At 36.9% G+C, this 21,545-nt stretch overlaps 1 protein-coding gene across 5 annotated transcripts in view; it reads left to right on the top strand.

Annotated features, from left to right (window-relative positions):
• ppp4r1 (protein phosphatase 4, regulatory subunit 1) overlaps window positions 1-21,545 on the top strand; it is a 96,734-nt gene that overhangs the window by 36,302 nt on the left and 38,887 nt on the right. For all 5 annotated transcript variants that reach the window (XM_039754770.1, XM_039754772.1, XM_039754768.1 and 2 more), the window contains 5 exons: window positions 2,096-2,203; window positions 2,496-2,561; window positions 3,396-3,554; window positions 9,831-9,961; window positions 14,873-15,531. In XM_039754770.1, coding sequence (XP_039610704.1) covers window positions 2,096-2,203; window positions 2,496-2,561; window positions 3,396-3,554; window positions 9,831-9,961; window positions 14,873-15,531 — 1,123 coding nt within the window. The remainder of the gene's footprint in view (window positions 1-2,095; window positions 2,204-2,495; window positions 2,562-3,395; window positions 3,555-9,830; window positions 9,962-14,872; window positions 15,532-21,545) is intronic.

A 21,545-nucleotide genomic window follows, 5' to 3' on the forward strand; every position in this document is an offset into this window, starting at 1 on the left:
CTTACAGCTTACTTACAAAAGTTAAGCAGGTTTCATTTAGAAATTCTACGCATAACGGTCAACAATGTCCTCCATGTTGAACTTTCTTATTCATGGCCCCATCTTCACGAAATTTGGTAGGCGGCTTCCCTGCGCTAACCGAAACCAATGTACGTACTTATTTCGGTGGTATGATGCCACTGTCAGCCGCCATATTGAAGTTTCCAATGTCACTAATTCTCCAAATTCCAGTGTAGGTAGAAGGCTGAAATTTGGTACTTATTTCGGTGGTATGATGCTACTGTTGGCCGCCTTATTGAACTTTTCAACAGTCTTTGTTACTTATGGGCCCATCTTCAATAAATTTGGTACGCGGGTTCCCAACGCTAACTGAATCCTACTTACGTACATATATACGTCCATAGCCTGCAGCTCAGTCACCATGTGAGGCGGCATTGGGTCCCCCATCCCAATGCCTCCCACGTTGTTGGCTGCCTGCCTATATAAGGCCGTCCGTCGCTGTAGTCTCTACATTCCCTTCCTTGCAAATCCACGTCTTCTCCGCTGTTTTATTGTTCATTTATTACGATTATAGTTATTGTGTAGGTATTTTAGACTTACTTTACATTGTTCAGGTACCCATTTCCTTTATCATTCCAACCGTACCCGCATTAACATGTCTATCGAGGTGATCACCATCGATCAAAGAACTGTCGCTTACCAAGTGGTTTCCATGCCCGGAGATGGCACCTACCTTTTCCATTCTCTGTAGTACATATTGCACAGCCATATCTGGCTCACTCTTGATATTTGGAGAAACATTGTGTCTTATGTGTTGAATGACTGGGACAGGTTCAAGGTGTGGACTGATGACAGTACAGGAGATAATTATACTTACACAGGAGCACTGTAAGAGTGAAATGCTTAAGCCCTTCACCTATGCATCTGCATGTGAGTTGATGGCTGCCGCTGAATTGTTCGGTTGTCACTTTCAGGTGTACCGAAATGGCCAAATATTTTACACCTTTGGACAACCGCCAATGCCTCTTAAACATCTTAGATTCACAGGTGGCAATTTCAGTAGTGGACACTTTGATGTTTATGAATGTTTAAACTCTCAAAAGCTGGATGTGAAGTTATTGATGAAACTGGTAGTATACTTACAATGCTTGACAGATGCCGAATGTCACTTCAACACAAGTCCTACAAAATACTGTCGTAATTGAAACAAACCATGAAACTCAAACCGATTATGACAGCAGCAATCCAAGCTGTGAGATTTGAAACAAGATTACTGTTCACATGGCCAACTGTACTTGCATGCTTAAGAGTAAGCTCAGCTCACAGCTCGGTCATATTACAACCGGAGGGCCGAACTCACAATGTGGTATACAAAGAGATACTTAACAAATAATTATTGGTATATTTTCCCTCAGTTTTAAAAGGTAATAAAACTTTTAAGGCAGTACTTTGCCGCTGCGAAGCGCAGGTATTTTGAGATATATATATATATATATATATATATATATATATATATATATATATATATATATATATATATATATATATATATATATATATATATATATATATATATATATATATAACAGCCACACTCATAATAGTGACAAAACAATTACATTGACGATCATGTTACGGTATTTTCAAGATGTTTTCTTTTTCATTACTTCTTTAACACACTACTTCTCCGCTGCAAAGCGCGGATATTTTAGTCTTTTTATATTTGTTATTTTGGCTTCCAAACACACCTAAATGTTACATGTGTGTGGTGGTTTTTTTTTTAATCATGTAAGTAAGTCAGCGCTCTGCTTATGTATTCCTTTTTTTATCCTATTGTGAGTATAATTTTTTATTTGATTTTCAACATTATAATCACAGTTCATAATAAATATTGAAGTTATCTTTTTTTTTTTTTTACATTTCTTAGATGCTTTTTTGAGTAGTGATTGTGGTTATAATTTAAATAGTTATTCGTAAAAAATGTTAAGGACAACATATAATTTCAAGTATTAAAGAAATATTTACTTTTTAATTGAATATAACAGGTTCAAAGTTTCATAACTACATTTTATTTTATTTTTATTTTTTTTTTTAGATTATTTGTAAAATGGCACCCATGGTTGGTAAAGACATAACAGAGAGACTTTTCCTGCCCAGGTTTTGTGAGATGTGTTGTGACTGTAGAATGTTTCATGTTCGTAAGGTGAGTATAAATAGCAGTTAATTACAAATGATGTTAGATTTTTGTCTAGTAACCTATTCTTTCTTTAATGACTTTTTAAAAATATTAACAAAAGAGATATTGAAGTTTCATGTATTCATTAATTTTTTTTAAAGAAACTAACTTTCAAACATATATTGTAAGAAAAATTAATTATAGGTTTTATGGAAGTAATAAACCGCTATAACTAATTTATAGGTTCGTATAGATGGATTATACTTTATTCACCTGCTATATACAATGATATTTTTTTTTTATTTTTATTTTTTTTTAGGTATGTGCGGCAAATTTTGGGGACATTTGCACTGTGGTAGGCAGAGAAGCCACGGAAGAGCTCCTGGTAAGCTATTTGAATTTATAACATGATCTCTGCTTTGAGAGGTCTTTAAGTAAATTACAGTTCCTCAGTGTGACTGCTGTTGGGTCATACTAAACATTTCTAACTCCGCACATCAGTATATTAACTCATTATGTACCAGTGTCCTATTTAAAGGACAGCTTTTTAAGAACATAACTGTTCCCTACCTCCATTTCTAATAACTTTGATGTAATTAATTGTCTTTGGACATAATGAATTAAAAAAAAAAAAAAACAAAAAAAAAAAATGGAAACTGACATGAAAGCCATGATGTCTTAAATCCTGCTCTGAACAGAATCCTCTGCCTTACCACACATGAATTATAGACCTAACCTAAATCTTTATTTTAATGGACTGGCACAGTGTTAACTTGTTTCTTAATAGACATGTGTTATCAGTGTAAAAATATGGAGCAGTAATGCTGGTGCTTTACCGGACTTGGCCTGTTTAATTTCCTATCTGGAATGCCATCTGGTTTCTTCTGGAGTTTTTTGCATTTTTCTCTTGCAGTTAAAAAGTTTTGTTCTGTATTAGGGCATTGTGCCCTTTGGTAAATTGATCTTGCATCCTGCGCTGGTTATTCTGGCTAGTGCTAGCATACATTTAAACAGCTCTGACAAGGATGTAAATGAAAAATAAATGCATGAATTTCATCTCATTTGTTAGTTTGGCATGTGTTGCTTTACTCAGCATTGACTTAATGTTTACAAAGAACAGTGTCTGAAAGCTAAGCTTGGGCAGCTTGGCTGTTGCACAGAAAGGGAAGCTGCAGGACCCTGATTTACTGTTTTTTCCACCCTCATTCTTCCTGTACAGCTGCCTAGATTCTTTCAGCTCTGTTCTGATAATGTCTGGGGTGTGCGGAAAGCCTGTGCTGAATGTTTCATGACTGTTTCCTCTGCAACATCTCAGGAAATTCGAAGGACAAAGCTCTCTGCTCTTTTTATTAACCTCATCAGTGACCCTTCCAGATGGGTGAGTGCCATCTTTGAATCTCTGTAGTTTTTGGAAAAATGTAAAGTGTGATGCATAGTGTTGTTCCAGCTCTCAGAAAATTTATGTTGCTAATGTTTTATCAACAGTTGTTTTTTTTTCTTTTTCTTTGTCACCTTAGTAGCAGGTCTTGTTTAAAGGTGCTTGTAGGTTGACATTTTAGGTGGTGAAAGTTTATACGAGATTTTTAATAGTTCTTTATAATTAGGGCTGCAAATAATTATTTTGGCAGTTGACTAATCGGTCATTTTTTTTTCGATTAGTCACGATTATTTCATGCCTGACTATTTTGATGCATGCGACCTGTGGTTGCCCATCCTGTTATGGGCTCCAGTGCATGCATTAACTCATGTTCACATCTGTCCACCTGTGAATGTCACCATGATGGCTCTGCATTAACATGATTAAAATTAATAATAATCAAATTAAAATAACCAGTGAAACATATGAATTTGAAAATAATCAGATGTTTTTATTTTAGTGTGACCATTACAATAAAAAAAGAAATACATTACACTTTTTGTGTTTAAAGACTATCTACACTTTAGTTTGTATTGTTTATTTAACTTAACCAAAAATGGCCACTGGTATGTCTTAAAGCCCAAAAGTTTAAATAAAGCTTCAATTCAAATAAAATTAAAACAATAATGTACAGTTTATAAAAGATTCAGTTCATATATTCCTGATTGCAGTACAGGAACGTGAGCATTTCGACGTGCTGTGGTGTGAGGCTGGCTCTCTTCTTTGAGACAATGTTCCGAGCTGCTGAGAAGAGACGCTCAGAGGGAGTAGAGGTAGCAGGAATACATGAGAATGATTTTGCATATGGAGAAAGATGTTTTAATCATCACACTTTGAAAGAAAAGTGTGTGTAGTTTATCACATCATGTACTATATTATGCCAAAATAAACAAAATAACAGACTAAAATATGTAACAAGGTAATTACTGCCAGGACACTGGAGCTGAGTATATTCGGGAAAAGTACACTTGTTGAATGCCGCAACCAGCTAGAGTTGGTTTCCAGTGCAATTTGGAAGCATGCCGAAGCCGAGTATATGCAGCGACATATATTCGGCGATGTACATTCATTGAACTCCGCAGCCGGCTAAAGTTGTTTCTTAGTGCAATTTGCCAGCACGCCGGAGCTGATCAATCAGTGGCGTATATTGGTTGAACAGCCAGCTCACGACCACTGCCGGCCCCAGCAGAACTGCAACAACACTGTCTCTGGGATTCAGCCGCTGCAGTAGACGAGCCTGCAATCATCAGCGTTTACCCCTGTGTGTTTGCATGCAGCGAGTTCAAGCACAGTTGGCTCGGTGATATACTGAATTTCATCAATGACTTCAGTTGCATATTGAATATATAGTAATAGATTGTTGCAGTAGTTTTTTTTTATGTTTTTAAAGTTAATTTGCAGTGTGTAAAATGATCAGTGTTGCAGTAATTGTGATGATGGTTGCATGAAAAAAGTGTTTCGTTAAAAATTTAGATTTTCTTTGTGAATTGTGATGTTTACTTAAAGTGCAGCTAAAAAGTATTTGGCGTCCAGGGGTGCATTAACCCCCAAGTATATGTTGGTTTAAGGGTTAATTATCATTGTCGAAACTTTGATATACACTGTGTCCCTATTACTTGCCCAGAGAGTTTGGACACATCCTTGCTGTTATTGTTTACATCGCACCTCAGACGGACATGGAGATAGCGGGTGACATATTCCATTCTGCTGTTGCTAAGTTATAAACACAGCACCCTGAGGCGCTTGTGCTAATTCTTGGAAACCTTAACCATGTGACGCTGGACAAAACATTACTTGCCTTCTCTCAGTATGTGGATTGTAACACCCGGGGAAATACGAAGGAAGTTTGGAGTTTGATGAAGATCATCACTGGCTGCAGTTCGAAGCGGGACGCCACCATTGAGAGAGATGTGGAGAGAGCAAACCAAATGAACAACTTCTTTAACAGGTTTAAACCCTAACCCACTCTCAACTTGGAGTACTGCACCCTTCACCCATCCTTCTGCTGATAACAGCATAGGAGAGACATCCCCACCCATAATTACAGCAGCCCAGGTGAGCAGAGAGCTGGGGAGGCTTCGCGCCAGCAAAGCAGTGGGTCCAGATGGAGTATCGCCATGACTGTTGAAGGCCTGTGTGCTGGAACTGGGGAATCCTCTACAGCACATCTTCAGCCTGAGCCTGGAACAGGGGAGAGTCCTTGGGAAAACATCTTGCATCATCCCAGTCTCAAAGGTATCACGTCCTAGTGAGCTGAAAGACTTCCGGCCTGTCGCCCTGACGTCACATGTGATGAAGACCATGGAGCGGCTGCTGCTTCACCAGCTGAGGCCACAGGTCCGCCATGCCCTCAACCCTCTGCAGTTCGCATACCAGAAGAAGGGGGGAGCGGAGGATGCCATCATCTATATGCTACACCGATCCCTCTCCCACTTGGACAGAGGCAGTGGTGTTGTAAGAATTATGTTTCTGGACTTCTCTAGCACCTTCAACACCATCCAGCCTCTGCTCATTAGGGCTAAGCTGACAGAGATGGGAATAGATTCATACCTGGTGGCATTGATTGTGGACTATTTTGCAGACAGACCTCAGTATGTGCGTCTCAGGAACTGCATGTCTTACATTGTAGTCAGCAACACAGGAGCGCCACAGGGGACTGTACTTTCTCCGGTCCCGTTCAGCCTATATACATTGGACTATCAATACAACTCTTAAGTCCTGCCATGTGTAAAAAGTTTGCTGACGACACTATCGTGGGCTGCAGGAGAAGGAGTATAGGACCCTAATCAAGGACTTTGTTAAATGGTGCAAACCATTTACACCTGAACACCAGAAAAACCAAGGAGCTGGTGGTGGATTTTAGGAAGCCCAGGCTCCTCCTGGACCCCGTGATCATCAGAGGTGACTGTGTGCAGAGGGTACAGACCTAAAAATACCTGGGAGTGCAGCTGGGTGATAAATTGGACTGGACTGGTAATACTGATGCTCTATGCAAGAGAGGACAGAACTGACTATACTTCCTTAGAAGACTGGTGTTCTTCAACATCTGCAATAAGATACTGCAAATGTTCTATCAGACAGTTGTGGCAAATGCCCTCTTCTACGAAGTGGTGTGCTGGGGAGGCAGCATAAAGGACACCTCAGACCTGGACAAATTGATGAGGAAGGCAGGCTTTGTTGTAGGCACGGAGCTGGACAGTTTGACATCTGTGGCTGAGCGATGGGCGCTGAGCAGGCTCCAGTCAATCATGGAGAATCCAGTGCATCCACTGAACAGTATCATCTCCAGACAGAGGAGCAGCTTCAGCGACAAACTGCTGTCACTGCCCTGCTCTACTGACAGACTGAGGAGATTGTTCCTCCCCCACACTATGCGACTCTTCAATTCCACCCCGGGGGGGTAAACATTATACAGTTATTATCGGTTTTACCTGCTTTTTTATTGCTCTTTAATATTGTTTTTTATCAGTATGCTGCTGCTGGAGTATGCGAATTTCTCCTTGGGATTAATAATGTATCCATCTATCCATACAAACATCATTAACACAACATTAACACGTGATACTAAATTTAGTCGCTAAAACTTGCCTCTCGAGAGACGACAGCATCACAGCTCCAGGATGCTTTCGTTGGTAAGACTTTGTGCGTCTTGACAAACAATAAATGATACTGCTCCCACACTTTAATGTAGTGCATTGCAGTTACAAAAACCAATGTTGTTTGTGACTGGGGCCTCTATTGAAGGTTCTGTTTATGACGCGTCAACGTCATTGATCATGTCGACTAATCGTTGAGGCCCAATTTATAGTATTTGAATCCTTAGAAATGACTGAATTACAGTTAGAAAAGAAATCTGGTGCTTTTGGGTGGACAGGATATTTTGAGTGATAAAATGAAAACAGAAAATTATTGTTGATGAAAAACTGAATCTGAAACACGGTCAATACTCGGAGGAGGGAATCACACCTCTTGACTAAAACCAGAAAATGACCGTGTAAATTGAACGGAGCAGCATTGTGGAGTTTACAATTCCATGTTAAATGTGCTAAATCCTCATATTTCTTTCTGGCTAATGCTGAGTCTTGATACATTTTCACTTCCATCATTCTCAGTTAAGTTCACCAGTGTACTATGTGCATTTTGCCTTCTTGTGTTGAATGGTGCTGCTTTCAGTTCTGAACTCAGTTGTTAAGGAATGTTCATTGTAACTCGCTTCTAGTTTTTGTCCTTGCTTCTGATTTAAACAAATTCATCCTGAAAAGACCGGACAGACTTTGAGTCTTTTCTCCATTTGTGCCTCTGATACCAGTACGTCATCTATTATTACCAGAGAGCTGGAATAAAAGTGGCATCTGCTTTAAGCATTAGGGATGGACTTACGATGTAATTTTTAGTGTGCTGCCCTATTTCTGATGGTTTCTTTGCCACTAAATTGGAATGGAAGGGATGTCTCCTTTGTGAAAAACATTTCCAAGCACCATTGTGTCTGGAATACCAGTTTATTCTGAGTCATGTTGCTTATGTTTTCTAAGATGATCATTCTTTTATCTGTAGTACTGGCCATTTGTTTTAAACGTGTAATACGGGTTGTTAATTGATGTTTCACTGATTTGAGTTGTACCCCAAGCAATATCCATTTTGTAAATAATTTTACTCTCCACTTATTTTACTAAAACTCTTTTCATTCTTACTTAGGCATTCCTTTATTTCCTGACAGATACTGTACCCTCTCATATCTGTTGTTCTTTCATCTTAATTATCAGCTGCTCCAAATCAAATGCATTTTGTCTTCTACCACTTGTGCTGTTCTCTTATTGTTTGTGTAGAGGTTTGCAATTTAGATGATGAAAGACAAACCTTCTTGGTTTTGTTTTATTTAATGCACTGTATGTACAAAGCCTTCACTGTTGTTCCCAGTTCTGTGGCTTTCTGCCTCAGTGGCAATTTGGACTTAGGAGTATGGCACCTTTTGAAGGTGGAGCACATTGGCCAGTGACATGACTACTATATGTTGTTTGTGTTGTCCTAAATCTGGTGTTGAACAAAATAATTTGAAAGTAAAGAAGCTATTATTAAACACCCAATTGTTAAGTGGTTCAGTAACCAACACTTCCTTTTTGGACATTGTCACCAAAATAAAGAAATATTTAGCTTTTTAATCAAACTCCATGAGACATCTATAAAGATTAGTTAGCAAATTTTGTCTTTCATTTAAATGCATCAGAATACCAGGGGTTCTGGGTTCATTGAAAATGTTTTCAACTCAATTCTAAAAATTGTAAAAGATTAAAATTCTATCGCACCTTTAGTATTTGCTAAATTTCTAATCATAGCTTTTATGGGTCACATTATTATTTTGACTGGTTAGTAATTATTCATTTATAGTATTATAAAGTATAATACCCAAACTTGTACTGTACAGCAAACTAGGATAGTAACGAATGAAGATGTGTATGTTAGAGATGTGTTTCGAACCTGAAATCGGTAGTACTCCATGTAAAAGTAACTTTTTTACATGCAGAATAGTTGGTGGGTATTGAGAAATGTGGGATAATAATTGCAAATATTGTGTAGTAAAATCTAGTAATTTTGCTTTGAAGATAAATGAAAAACACTACTTCATAAAAAAATATTGTCTATTTAAATTTAAGTGATAATGCTCTTTTTGTAATGTAATTTCCACTCACCAGATATTCAAAGCATATTGAGAAAATGAAGCAGGCAGATGTGCAAAGGATAATCAGAACTGGCAAGTATTGCACATTTTCGAAGAAAAGGAGGTCAGAAGTTAGGAGGTTTATACTGGTTTTAGATTCAGAAAGAGAGGATTTGTGGTATCTGAACTATGTTTAATGCTCCCTAGGCAGATCAAATTGTCTTTCAGGGAGAAGCATTGATATGTTCCCTACTAGCTATAAACAAGAACAAATACTACATATTGTTGACAGATTTTAAAAACTTGAGCTATTCATGTCAAGCTGAAGAACACTAACATGGCAAATGAATATTTCCTGTCTAAAATGTTTATACAGTTTCATTGAACATGTATAGAGTTATATATTTGTGTTTTTTTTGTTTTTTTTTGGTCCATTTTGTAAAATTTAGTAACTCTTTGTAATGAGATCTATACAAACAGCAATTCAAATGGAAACAGTCCCAAAAAGAGTTTCTTCTTTACTTTTCCTTTTTATTTTTGGATATTTTATTCAAAATGTATACTTAAACTTTTAATTCTAGGTTCGTCAGGCTGCTTTTCAGTCTCTTGGCCAGTTTATTTCCACATTTGCCAGTCCAACAAGTTCTGGTCAGTACTTCAAAGATGGAAATGAATTACAAGAGCTTAACACTAATGCAACATCGGCAAACAGGTGGGTCTTCATTGCTGAACTAAGGATTAGTGGCATGCAATAAATATAAATATAATAACTTAAGTTTACTTTTACCTCACCCCTTGCCAAAAGGCAACATGATAGTCATGAGTTATTGTGACTTTAATCACTTTATTAATAAAGTTATTTATTTGGTTTTATGCATGGCTATGTAAAGCTGAAAGTTTCTAAAAACCACATAAAGAGTGTAATAAAAATATTTTAGTCTGTGCATCTTTGTATAAAGTGAAAATATATGTATTGATTTTTTTCAGTCATCCTTATTACCTGAATCAGTATTTAAATAATTTTGATGAAGTGTGGCAGGTAATGTCTTATTGCTTGATGTAAAGTGAATGTGTCATATTTAGATCATGACTTGTATTTGAAATAGGGATGCGCCGATCAGTTTTTTGTTTTTTTTTAAAGGTTTAATTTGAAAATGATTCAGATTTACTTTATATATCCTTTAATTATTTCCCCCATACACACAAAGCTCTTGCATATCCAGTCATGTGCAACCCTTATGTTCTATATTAAAGTGGTATATTTATAATAAAATTGCAGTCCACAGGTTCATTTCTTATTAACGAAATGAAATTCTATAGACTTGTTGTTCAGTGACCATAAAGAATACTAAAATAGATAAAATACTCTTAAAAATACTTTTTAAATCTAATGAAACATGCACAAAAATATTTACCAATATTGCACGTGCCATAAAAGAAAAAAAAAATTGTTGTTCTTGTAAGACATCATTCTAATAAAATATTTAGATTTATCAAGAAGATATAAGGCTAATATGCTTCACAAGTGTACATATAAAATCAGCACATTTGACTAAGGAACGAGGAGAAATTCGTCTTTGTCTTTTAATAATTAAAAATGTGAGATGCTGTACTAAACAAAAGTTCACCCATGGTTCAAACTGAGACAGAGTGTCAGTTTAAATTACAGGACAAAATAAAAAGGTTCGAACTCATTCTCTTTTAATTTTTGTCTTAGATGTACCTCACTTTTCATTCACTCGGGTGTTCCTCATCATGAATAGTATAAATATAATACATCTCCCCTCTGGCTCTGTATTAGGATAGAAAACCAGCCAACTTCCTAATATGTGTGTATGTATGTATGTACTAGTGGTGCTAGGATATTGATCTGAATTTGAAAGGTTATGACATGATAGGGACTGGTGAAGCAAGAAATGTGGCTGACGGCAATATAGCAGTCACATTTTTTTTTACTTTCTCACAACAAACTGAACCTGATCTAGGGGATGACTTGGCAGAAATAAAGAACAGCAGAGATGTCTGCTGCGCATGAGGTCAATTGCAGAAGTTTTTTTTTTTTGGTACATTGTTTTATTGTTTAATATAATCATTATACAAAAGGAGCTTATATTGAATTGCAGAACAGTAAAAGCAAGTAACGTTTTTAATGAACCCTGACAGTATGACCTGTGGTGAGTACACAGTAAGCTCACTGTTATATAACTGTTTATTATAAAAAAAGACTTCTTTAATTTATGTTCAAACATTTTTCACACAGAAGCCTGATTAATGATAGTCTTAGCAACTTTATGTGCAGTCACGTATTTAATGGGTGCACTTGTTTGCTTAAAGTCTTAATTTTACAATTTCTTCTATATTTTCACTGCTGAAACAGTGGCAAATTAAGTGTCTTTGTTAGGCTAACCGTGCATTTCAGCACGTTGGCTGTTACACCATACAGCCTTGCGCAAGCAGAATGCTAATAAATAAGAGTAATGGTCAAATAACTACACTAATCAGTAATTCACATTATGCCTTAGAGTACATAAGCCCTCATCTGTCCTTTTCATATGCTTGTACAGACGGAATGAAAAACAGTATTCTTTTTTTTTTTTTTTGCCCATTTTATTTTCATTATGAGTTTTTATTTTTGTTTAGTAGGTGAATTGAGCCTTCTAATGACTCTGAGAAAGACTGTCCTGAATGATTTAATGTTATGATATTGTGTCTCATCCCGTGTGGCGCTCTATTTTGCCCTAGTACGGTTACCCAGTGTTGCCATGTTCAGGGCAATTGGACTTTTGCCGGTTGTGTTTTTTTTTTTAAACAATGCAGAGTTTTGGGTTGCTTTACAGACCCGTTCCTCCACTCTATTAGCATACCCTTCAACCACTAGGGACCCCACTCCCTTGCTGTTTGGACCTTTACACCTTCTATATTGCTGTCGAATTTTTTTCGGCATGTACCTAATCCATTGCTCTTAAATCTTTTAGGCAGGCCCTGCCCTCTGCTTTTTGGTGTGATAGTTTGTGCACTTCAGGTACTAGGCTAGTTCCTTGCGCGACTATGTGAGTTTGGAGCTGTCCTTAAGCTGGAAATTTTTTCAGGACCTGGCAACCCTCCGCTTTTTCTGTTTTGTGCCTTGTAGCGTTAAGAAACGGCAGTTTGCCACTTGTAAAAGTTCCCAGGTTGCATGCATTAATAATCAAACATTAAGTATATATACAGGGAGTGCAGAATTATTAGGCAAGTTGTATTTTTGAGGATTAATTTTAATATGGAACAAACACAGTGCTATCAGTCAATCCAAAATGTTAATAAACCTGAAACCTGAATGTTTCACAACGGAAATGTGAGTGTGAACATCATCAGGGGAATACATATGTGCACACAATTATTAGGCAACTATTAGTGTGCAGATTTATTATGCAACTAAAGGAAAAATGAAAATTTTCCCATCTCACTTGTTTATTTTCATCTGTTATAGTGAGAATAATAAACAAACACCTCAAAATTTACAAATAAACATCTCTGACATTTCAGAAAAAATAAATCAATCAATCAATGACCAATATAGCCACCCTTCTTTCCAATAACAGTCATAAGCCTTTCCATTCATGGAGTCTGTCAGTTTCTTGATCTGTTGACGATCAGCTTTCAGTGGAGCAGTGACTACAGCCTCCCAGACACTCTTCAGAGAGGTGTATTGTTTTTCTCCCCCGTAAATCTAGCGTTTAAGAAGTGCCCACAAGTTCTCGATAGGGTTTAGGTCAGATGAGGAAGGGGCCATGTCATTATTCCTTCATCTTTAAGGCCTTTACTGGCTGGCCACGCAGTGGAGAACTTCGATGCAAGTGATGGAGCATTGGCCTGCATAAAAATCATGGTCTTTTTCCTGTATCACTGTTTGAAGAAAGTGTCTTCGAAAAACTGGCAGTAGGTTTGGGAGTTGATTTTGAGTTCATCTTCAATGCAAAAAGGTCCAACTAGCTCATCTTTAAAAATACCAGCTCATACCAGTACCCCACCTCCACGCTGGAGTGGAGCTCTGTGCCCATTACTGATCCACAGGTCCATCCATCTGGTCCATCAAGAGTCACTCTCATCTCATCGGTCCATAAAACCTTTGAAAAAAATCTGTCTTCAGATATTTCTTGGCCCAGTTTTGACGCTTCAACTTATGTTTCTTGTTCAGTGGTGGTTGGGTTTCAGCCCTCCTTACCTTGGCCATGTCTTTGAGCACTGAACACCTTGTACTTCTGGGCACTCCAGGTAGGTTGCAGCTCTGGAATATGAAAGTACTGGAGGATAATGGGTTCCTGGTAGCTTCACGTTTGATTCTTCTCAAATCTTTGGCAGCTAATTTGCTTTTGTTCTCAACACGTTTCTTGCGACCCTGTTGACTATTTGCAACAAAATGTTTGATGGTTCTGTGATCACACACCAATATCTTAGCAATTCCAAAAGTGCGGCATCCCTCTGAAAGACTTTTTACAATTTTTGACTTTTTTTGAGTCAGTTAAATCTCTTTTTTGGCCCATTTTGCCTGAGGAAAACTAGCTGCCTAATAATTCTGCACACCTTGATATAGGGTGTTGATCTCCTTAGGCCACACCCTCCCTCATTACACAAATACACATCACCTGACGTGCTTAAATCCAATAAGCATTCAAGTTAATACAGCTTGGAGTTGGAATATACGCATTAAAAATGATGATATGGTCAAAATACTCACTTGCCTAATAATTGTGCACACAGTGTATATATTAAAAAAACTGTTCTAAAAGATTGTCTATTCAATTGTTATCTTTAGTTATATATTACCTTTCTAGTAAGTGTTTTTTCACTTCTTTAAGCTTGGTATGCATCAGTGTTCTTGCTTCATGAGCATCGTGTGCCTTTGTAGATAAAAAGCAAATTCTTTTACTTCCGCTTCTGTTAATTGTTACATTTGTTTTGTAATTCTGTTTCAAGAACTGGATTTTTTTTTCTCATAACTGTTTTCACTTGAGCTGTCAAAGACACCAAGTTGTATTTTACTCATCATTCCTGTTAACTGTTCAGTTTCATTATTTTAGGCCACACATACAAATGTTGTAAGACTGAAGATCTGTATTTCTTTATATTTAGAAAATAGGAAATAACATTAGTTTGTGTTTCCCTATATAAAACCGTCAAGTGGCTAGGGGAGTGACAGCAGTGTTTACTGACTGGCAGACACAGATGCACAAAGAAGGAAATACATACAAACTTAAGTAGAGGAGAATTAAAGAAAAAGGGTGGTGGGGGGGGGGTGTTAAGATATTTTCTCAAGGTACAGCTATTTGTGAAATTGTTAAATTAAAAAAAAAGTTCCCTTTGCTAATATTTCATATTATTTGAGTGAAGAAAACATGCCAAGTTTGTAGATGCTTGTCTGTATAGTGTTGATGTTCAATGTTTTGAGGTATTTGAGATATATTGAATATCACATTTTGATTCTAAATAATCACAATGTCAATTTAAGTCCATATCTCCCAGCACTAAATGACAGTAATGTCTATCAAATGGTTTCAAGTTAATACCTGCTGTTCAGTTCAAAGTTGAAAGATATTTACAGACACAACAGACTTTCCATAGTTAACAGTTTCTTATCTTATAGTTCGAATCCAGGACCGACATCGAGAATTTCAGAAGAGTCTAATCCTGATTACTGCGAGAAAGGGATCCTTTGTACAAAAGAAGAAGAACATCAACAGGAAACAGAAGTTAAAGAGGTCAACCAGCCTTATGTGATTATGCAGAATGTTCATTCTTCTGAAACTGCAGAAAGCAATAATTGTCATGAGGACAACAGTCAAGAACTCTATGACCAGCAAGACTCACTTAGTGTAATGCCAGCAGAGAACACCCAGGGATATGATTTACAAGTTTGTTGCAACCCGCAAGGGCAGGACATCTTGGCCGTTGTAGACGACCTGGATATTTCAGACTCACTACAGACTTCTGAGGGCTCTAAGGAAACTTTGCCCACATTGTCTTCAGACTGTGTTCCTTCATGTTATAGAAGCAAAGTTGCAGCAAGTGACTCTGTACCAGATCAAGAACTATACAACTCATTCCATTACTGGCGAACTCCTATTCCCCAGATTGACCTGGATTTAGAACTACTGTCACAAGAAGCAACTGAGGATACTCAAAAAAGCTTCCAGAATCCCATTTCTTCAGAGAATATGTCTTCTATTAGTCCTGCACGGAGAAAGGAACTAGAGGAAATGATTGAAAACCTAGAACCACATGTGGATGACCCAGATGTAAAAGGTATGTACAGTGAAAGGGCAGTTTCTTTTAATTTAATTTACTTATGCATTATGGTTCAGTGTTAAATAATAAAAGTAAACCTGTATTTTATTCCAAAGTGTAAATGAACACACAGATTACTTTTTATTTTCAGCTGTTATGATATTGTGCCGTCTTAGTTTTTGTGTCCCATCTTCAAAAATTACAATAGAGAGTTGTGTAGATTTGCTTATAATTTAATGTTGCCTAAATACTGATGTTAATGCACAGCGGTCTGCAGCACATTTAAAAGAAAGCTTAAAAGTTGTAGATGTATTTCAGAAAGATTCATGTCGGCATGTATCTGTAAAAGATGCATACTGTCACTAATATTTCAACTGCTGATATAATTGCTTAAGTCTAAGGTAAAAGGTCTCTGATCTTTTTATTTTTCACCATAGATGTAGTCTTTTTTTTTCCCTTCTCACAGACTTGGTGCTTATTTATTTACTAGACATTAAGCCCATTACAATAATGGGCACTAGAACAGTAGTGCATAAACATTAGTAGGAACAGTCTATATTAAATGGCAAGGGACCTTGACCTCATTGTGTTTCTTGTCTTAATTTTTTTTTTTTGTCAAAAATATTTTTGCAAGAAGCCTAAAGTAAAATAATAATAAAAATAAAATTGCTCAGGACCATCTACAACCTTGACAACAACATCTGGAAAACTTCTAACTCTTGATAATGTAACATATAACTGACCCTGGCTGAATACTGGTTCTGGCAAGTAAATGCCAACTTTTTCTAAGGTTTGTTCCTCTGAGTCTTTCTCTCTTAGCGTTTTTCTGACGGTCTTTTTCTTTAATCGATCTATTTGCTCGTATTTTTCTTTGTCTTTCAGCCTTTCCTCTGTTGATGTTTACTTGTTGAGCTGACCGTTCTTCCAGGAGATGTTGCTTATATAGGATTTGATTGTCCGTGTCTTTTGTCCTACTTGACCTTTTTTTTTTTTTTTTTGGGTGGCATGTTAGTAGATACGTCCGTAATATTTTCTCTTACAGTAATATTGGCTTGTATGTGGCTGTAATATGCGTACCTGTATTATTTGTCTTTAATTTTCTCTCACAGTAGTACTGGTTTGTATTTCCGTAAAATGCCTGTAATTTTCTCTGACAGTAATACTGGCTTTGATGTCAGTAATATGACTTCAATTTTCTGTCACAACAGTGGGCAATCAGCAGAGTATCCCCAGCATCTGATGTAATGTGTGGCGTGTAGCTGATAATCATGCCCATAGCGTCTCCCCAGCAAGTATTTTAATATGTGCTGGCGTGCAGCTGATTATTGTATGTTTGGCGTCTCCCCAGCAACGGATTTTATGTATGCAGCTGCAACTACCCAATCAGCACTCTCCCCAACAATGGTGTCCTTTATTTCTTATAGTGTGCAGCAGCGGCTAGGCCATTCACTGTGTGCCCAGCTTCCAGTGTGTGTGCGTCCACGGCGCCGTGCGCATGGGCGGGGCATGGTGTGATGCGCGGCATGGCCTGCGTATGTGCACCAGAAGACCCACACACACGGACACCTGGACGCACACAGGGGTTTTATTAAAGAGGATGCTTACTCCGAAGTGCTTGTGCATGCTTAATATGGCTTCATGTAGGCAGGTGCAATAATAAATAAAAAATTCCCCAGCACTGAAATGAATAATTGAATTCATAATAGTAATTAAGAGATTGGTATGTCTTTTCTGCCTGTTATGTGTATGTACTTGTATTTTAGTTTGATGCCCATCTTCTTTTGTGGGACTTTATCAAATCTATTATAAAAGAAAATCCTGCGACGAGACATGATCTTGAAGAGAGACACTTCAGAGAGGCAGAGACACTTTCACTTCCCGCAACACGGTCAAGGCATGTCATACTGACATCCATTGGAAGCATGTTCCAGTGAGACGGTGACTTGTCAAACAAGATCACAGTCATGTAACCTCTGAGTTGTTGCCCCGCCCTACTTACAACCATTTTCAAACAAGATCATGGTCATCTAAAAAGCGAAGAAGAAAGAGCAGCTCTAAAACGATTGATAAGTTGAAGATGACACGACCACGATTAAGCGAAGAAGAAAGAGCAGTGTGTCGAAAAAAGAGGCCCAAAAGCTCTGGAGAGAAAAGAATGCTCAACAGAATGCAAAAAAAGAACAATAATAATCTCACTAAGCAAAGAAGAAAGATAAGCTCAAACAAAATTAATAAGTTAAACATCACACGTCCACGACTAAGCAAAGAAGAAATTGCAATGCATCGAAAAGAGACCCAAAAGCGTCGGAGAGAAAAGAATGTACAAAAAAGGGATAATTAGCCCAGATTACTCGGTGAAATAACGGAATAGCAAACACTGATCTAATATATGAACATAGGTAATATGTTGGAAGTATGTAGATATTGTAAGGCTTTAAAGTTTAAGTTGGAGACTTGTAAATCGGCAAATTTGTGTTGTCATCAGGGAAAAGTACTGCTACTTCCCAATGAAGAGGCGTTTCCGCGAGAATTAAGAGGGAAATCCACAAACACTACAGGCAAAATATACACATCCACAATAATCTTCTTGCTTTAGCATCGTTCAATGCACAAAACGTTGATTTACACAATAATGGACCATATGTTATGAGAATCTGTGGTCCTGCAACAATTAAATCTATAACAAGTTTAATTTCTATTTGGTCAGGTCTATATTTGTGCTCACGGAGAAGCGCTGCAACATAGAATCGATAGAGTTAAACAATCCAACGTACTAGAAATTATACAGCCAATAATGGATACAAATTGATACGTCCAAAAGTGTTGCACTGTACACATTTATCTAGAACATGGACGAAGAAATTGTCTTGGATTTCTATCTGAATCTGAAAGATTACAGTCGCGTTTATAATAAACCCACATGTGACGAATTGTCAACGATAGTAATTTCGAAAGATAGAGATATCAAAGACAGAGTAGATATTTGTGTATATCCAAAGGAAAAGCATGATTCGTCATTTCTGTCAAATACATTGCCACAGTCAGATCCTTTACTCTTTCGTTTGCTTTTCCCAGATGATGAAATAGGATGGTCGTACAATATGAAAGAAATGCACTCAGAAAAACGTATAACGCTCACACAATATTTTTGGTCCAAATTAGCGATAAGTTCCCATTTATTTAACCCACTTCTATCAACTCAACGTCTATTGCAACATTACATTATTAATGCATATCTAAAAGTCGAATCAAGCTAAACTTAGAACGGAACATATGCAAGAGCTTATTGATCACATTCAAAATTCAAATATCAATAGTTCAGACAAATTCAAAATTGGTAAAGCAGCAATATTGCCTTCATCATATCAAGGTAGTCCAAGAGCATTGCAACAGTTATATCATGATGCAATGACAATATCCAGAACTATCAGTCAGCCGGATTTATTTCTTACAATGACTTGCACTCCACAATAGCCAGAAATCCACAGATTCTTGACAACAATGCCATTGGCTCTGGATATTCCCACTTTCATAAGTAGATTGTTTTTATCAGAAAGTCTTATTTTTATTGAATGAACTTGAAACAGTGCTCGGGCAAATCAAAGCATACATTTACACCATCGAATTTCAAAAACGGGGTTTGCCTCACGTATTGGTTAGTTTGCAAAATAAATATTTAACTGCTGATGATGTAGATAGGTTTGTGCTGAGATCTCAAACAGAGAAACCTATTCTGAATTATGGTACAAAATCATTAAGCAAATGTCTCACAGACCACATTGAAAAGATTAAGTATGTTGGAACTCAAAAGAACAAAAGTGTTTTAAGAATTTTTTATGGAGATTTTACAATAAAAAGTGAACATAATGCATATGTAACAATTCCCATGAAAACAAAATAAATTAGTTGTATTTCCATTGGACCAAACCTGGGGGTTGGCGAACGAAGCCAATCTTCTTTTGTCAATCCTTCTTAGGATTTCAGCATATTAGTAAAACACTACCTCCCCTGTCTGAACAAATGTTGACTGCTCATTAACACATTTGTTCTTGGCACCTGCTGCTCAATATTTATCCTTAAAAATTCCTTCGAGTTATTTACCTGTGGTGCACTTTAAGCTTACTGACCTGTAGTTACATAGATGTGCCAGATCACTATTTTTACATAACAGGATAATATCTGCTATTTTCCAGTCATTAGGAATTTCCCCAGTGACCTTGAAAAATATGTACCAAGGGTTTATATGTGATCTTGCTTATCTCCTTAAAGACGAGAGGTTAAATGTCATCCAGGTGATTTGTTATATTTCAGCCTATTTAATCTAAGCAGTGTTTTTCCCACTACAATTTACAAATCAGTATGTACCTTTTTGCTTTTGTCATGTCCTCAAAGAATTCCAGTATACAGTATTTGTAAAACATGATCATCTCTGCCTAGGCCCGTGTTGGTTGTTGAGTGGTATACTTGTACTTGGCATGTTTTTCAGTCTTTCCTTTAATCATTGCTTCCTTTAATTTACTCATGGTGCACGTTAAGTTTACTGGTCTATAGGTTGTAGGATCAGCCCAGTCAACTTTTTTTATGTAATGGATCAACATTTGTCTACCTGTAGTCTCTTGTATTTTATGAAAAATATTTTTTATGGCATATGCTAAATTTAATATTTTTCTGTATATAATTTTAAGATCACTGTTACTAGTATACTTCACCACCTCCTTAACTTTTTTTTACAACTAAAGTATTGAAAAAGTCTTGTCAGGTCAACTTTTACATTTCTTTTGTTCTACCTCGCTTTAACGGTCTTTTACCATTCTGTCATTTTCAACCATAGATCCATGTCCTTATAATGTCTATGGTTAATGCTGAAGTTAATTATCTAGTAGATGTTCTACAACATGTTTTCTTTTGTATTTCCTTTCTTAACATCTGTTTCATGCACTGCATATTCCTCATTACATTTCTTAGTGTTTCTAAGGTTTGGGATATTCCATTGTATTTAGTGTATTTTAAAACCGTCACCACTTTTCAGCGATCTTTGAAGTCAAAGGTTTTTTTTTTTTTTGCTACATTCACTCAAACTGGACCTGTTAAAATTAAATTTAGTGGTTTTAGTTTATATACTCTAACAAAATACTTTTGTTATTAGCAGTAGATCCTAATGGTTCAATTACTTCTGTCTTGATTGAGTATGACAGAATAGTAAATCTGGACATGCTACTATAATCCTTGGTGTTTCTGATGGGAGTCAGTCTTAATCTGGAGTCACCTTTAGAATAGACAGAATTTTACTCCTCATCTTAGAACCTAGCTCTTTGTTTGTCTTGCGATAATAGCATTTTCTGGACCTGAAAATTATTAGACACCAGTAACTCCAGTATTGATGTCTGTCTGTGGACAGTGAGCAACTCTTACGTTGTGCCCATGTCCATTCACGAAACCAGCTGTCTGTAGTTTTCTGGCCTGAAGTCTCCCTCCACTCCATGCTTGGGCTTCACATTCTTTCTTTAAAGAACACTTGACAGAGTTCATCTAGTCCTTTATTATAACACAGCCTAGCTCCCAGCTCCTAAGTTCAGCAATTATGTACTCAGTGTTTGATTATCAACATGTTTGGCTAACTTCTAAAATGTTTAACATTATAGAAGTCTAATGTTGTGTTGGCCTAGATTGCAGAATTTCTCTAAATGCCTGTATAAACTATTAATATACAGTGCATCCGGAAAGTATTCACAATGCATCACTTTTTCCACATTTTGTTATGTTACTGTCTTATTCCAAAATGTATTAAATTCATTTTTTTCCTCAGAATTCTACACTACACCCCATAATAACAACGTGAAAAACGTTTACTTGAGGTTTTTGCAAATTTATTAAAAATAAAAAAAAAACTGAGAAATCACATGTACATAAGTATTCACAGCCTTTGCTCAATACTTTGTCAATGCACCTTTGGCAGCAATTACAGCCTCAAGTCTTTTTGAATATGATGCCAGAAGCTTGGCACACCTATCCTTGGCCAGTTTCGCCCATTC

The sequence above is a fragment of the Polypterus senegalus genome, chromosome 5, assembly GCF_016835505.1.
Source record: "Polypterus senegalus isolate Bchr_013 chromosome 5, ASM1683550v1, whole genome shotgun sequence".
NCBI classification, from domain to species: Eukaryota; Metazoa; Chordata; class Cladistia; order Polypteriformes; family Polypteridae; genus Polypterus; species Polypterus senegalus.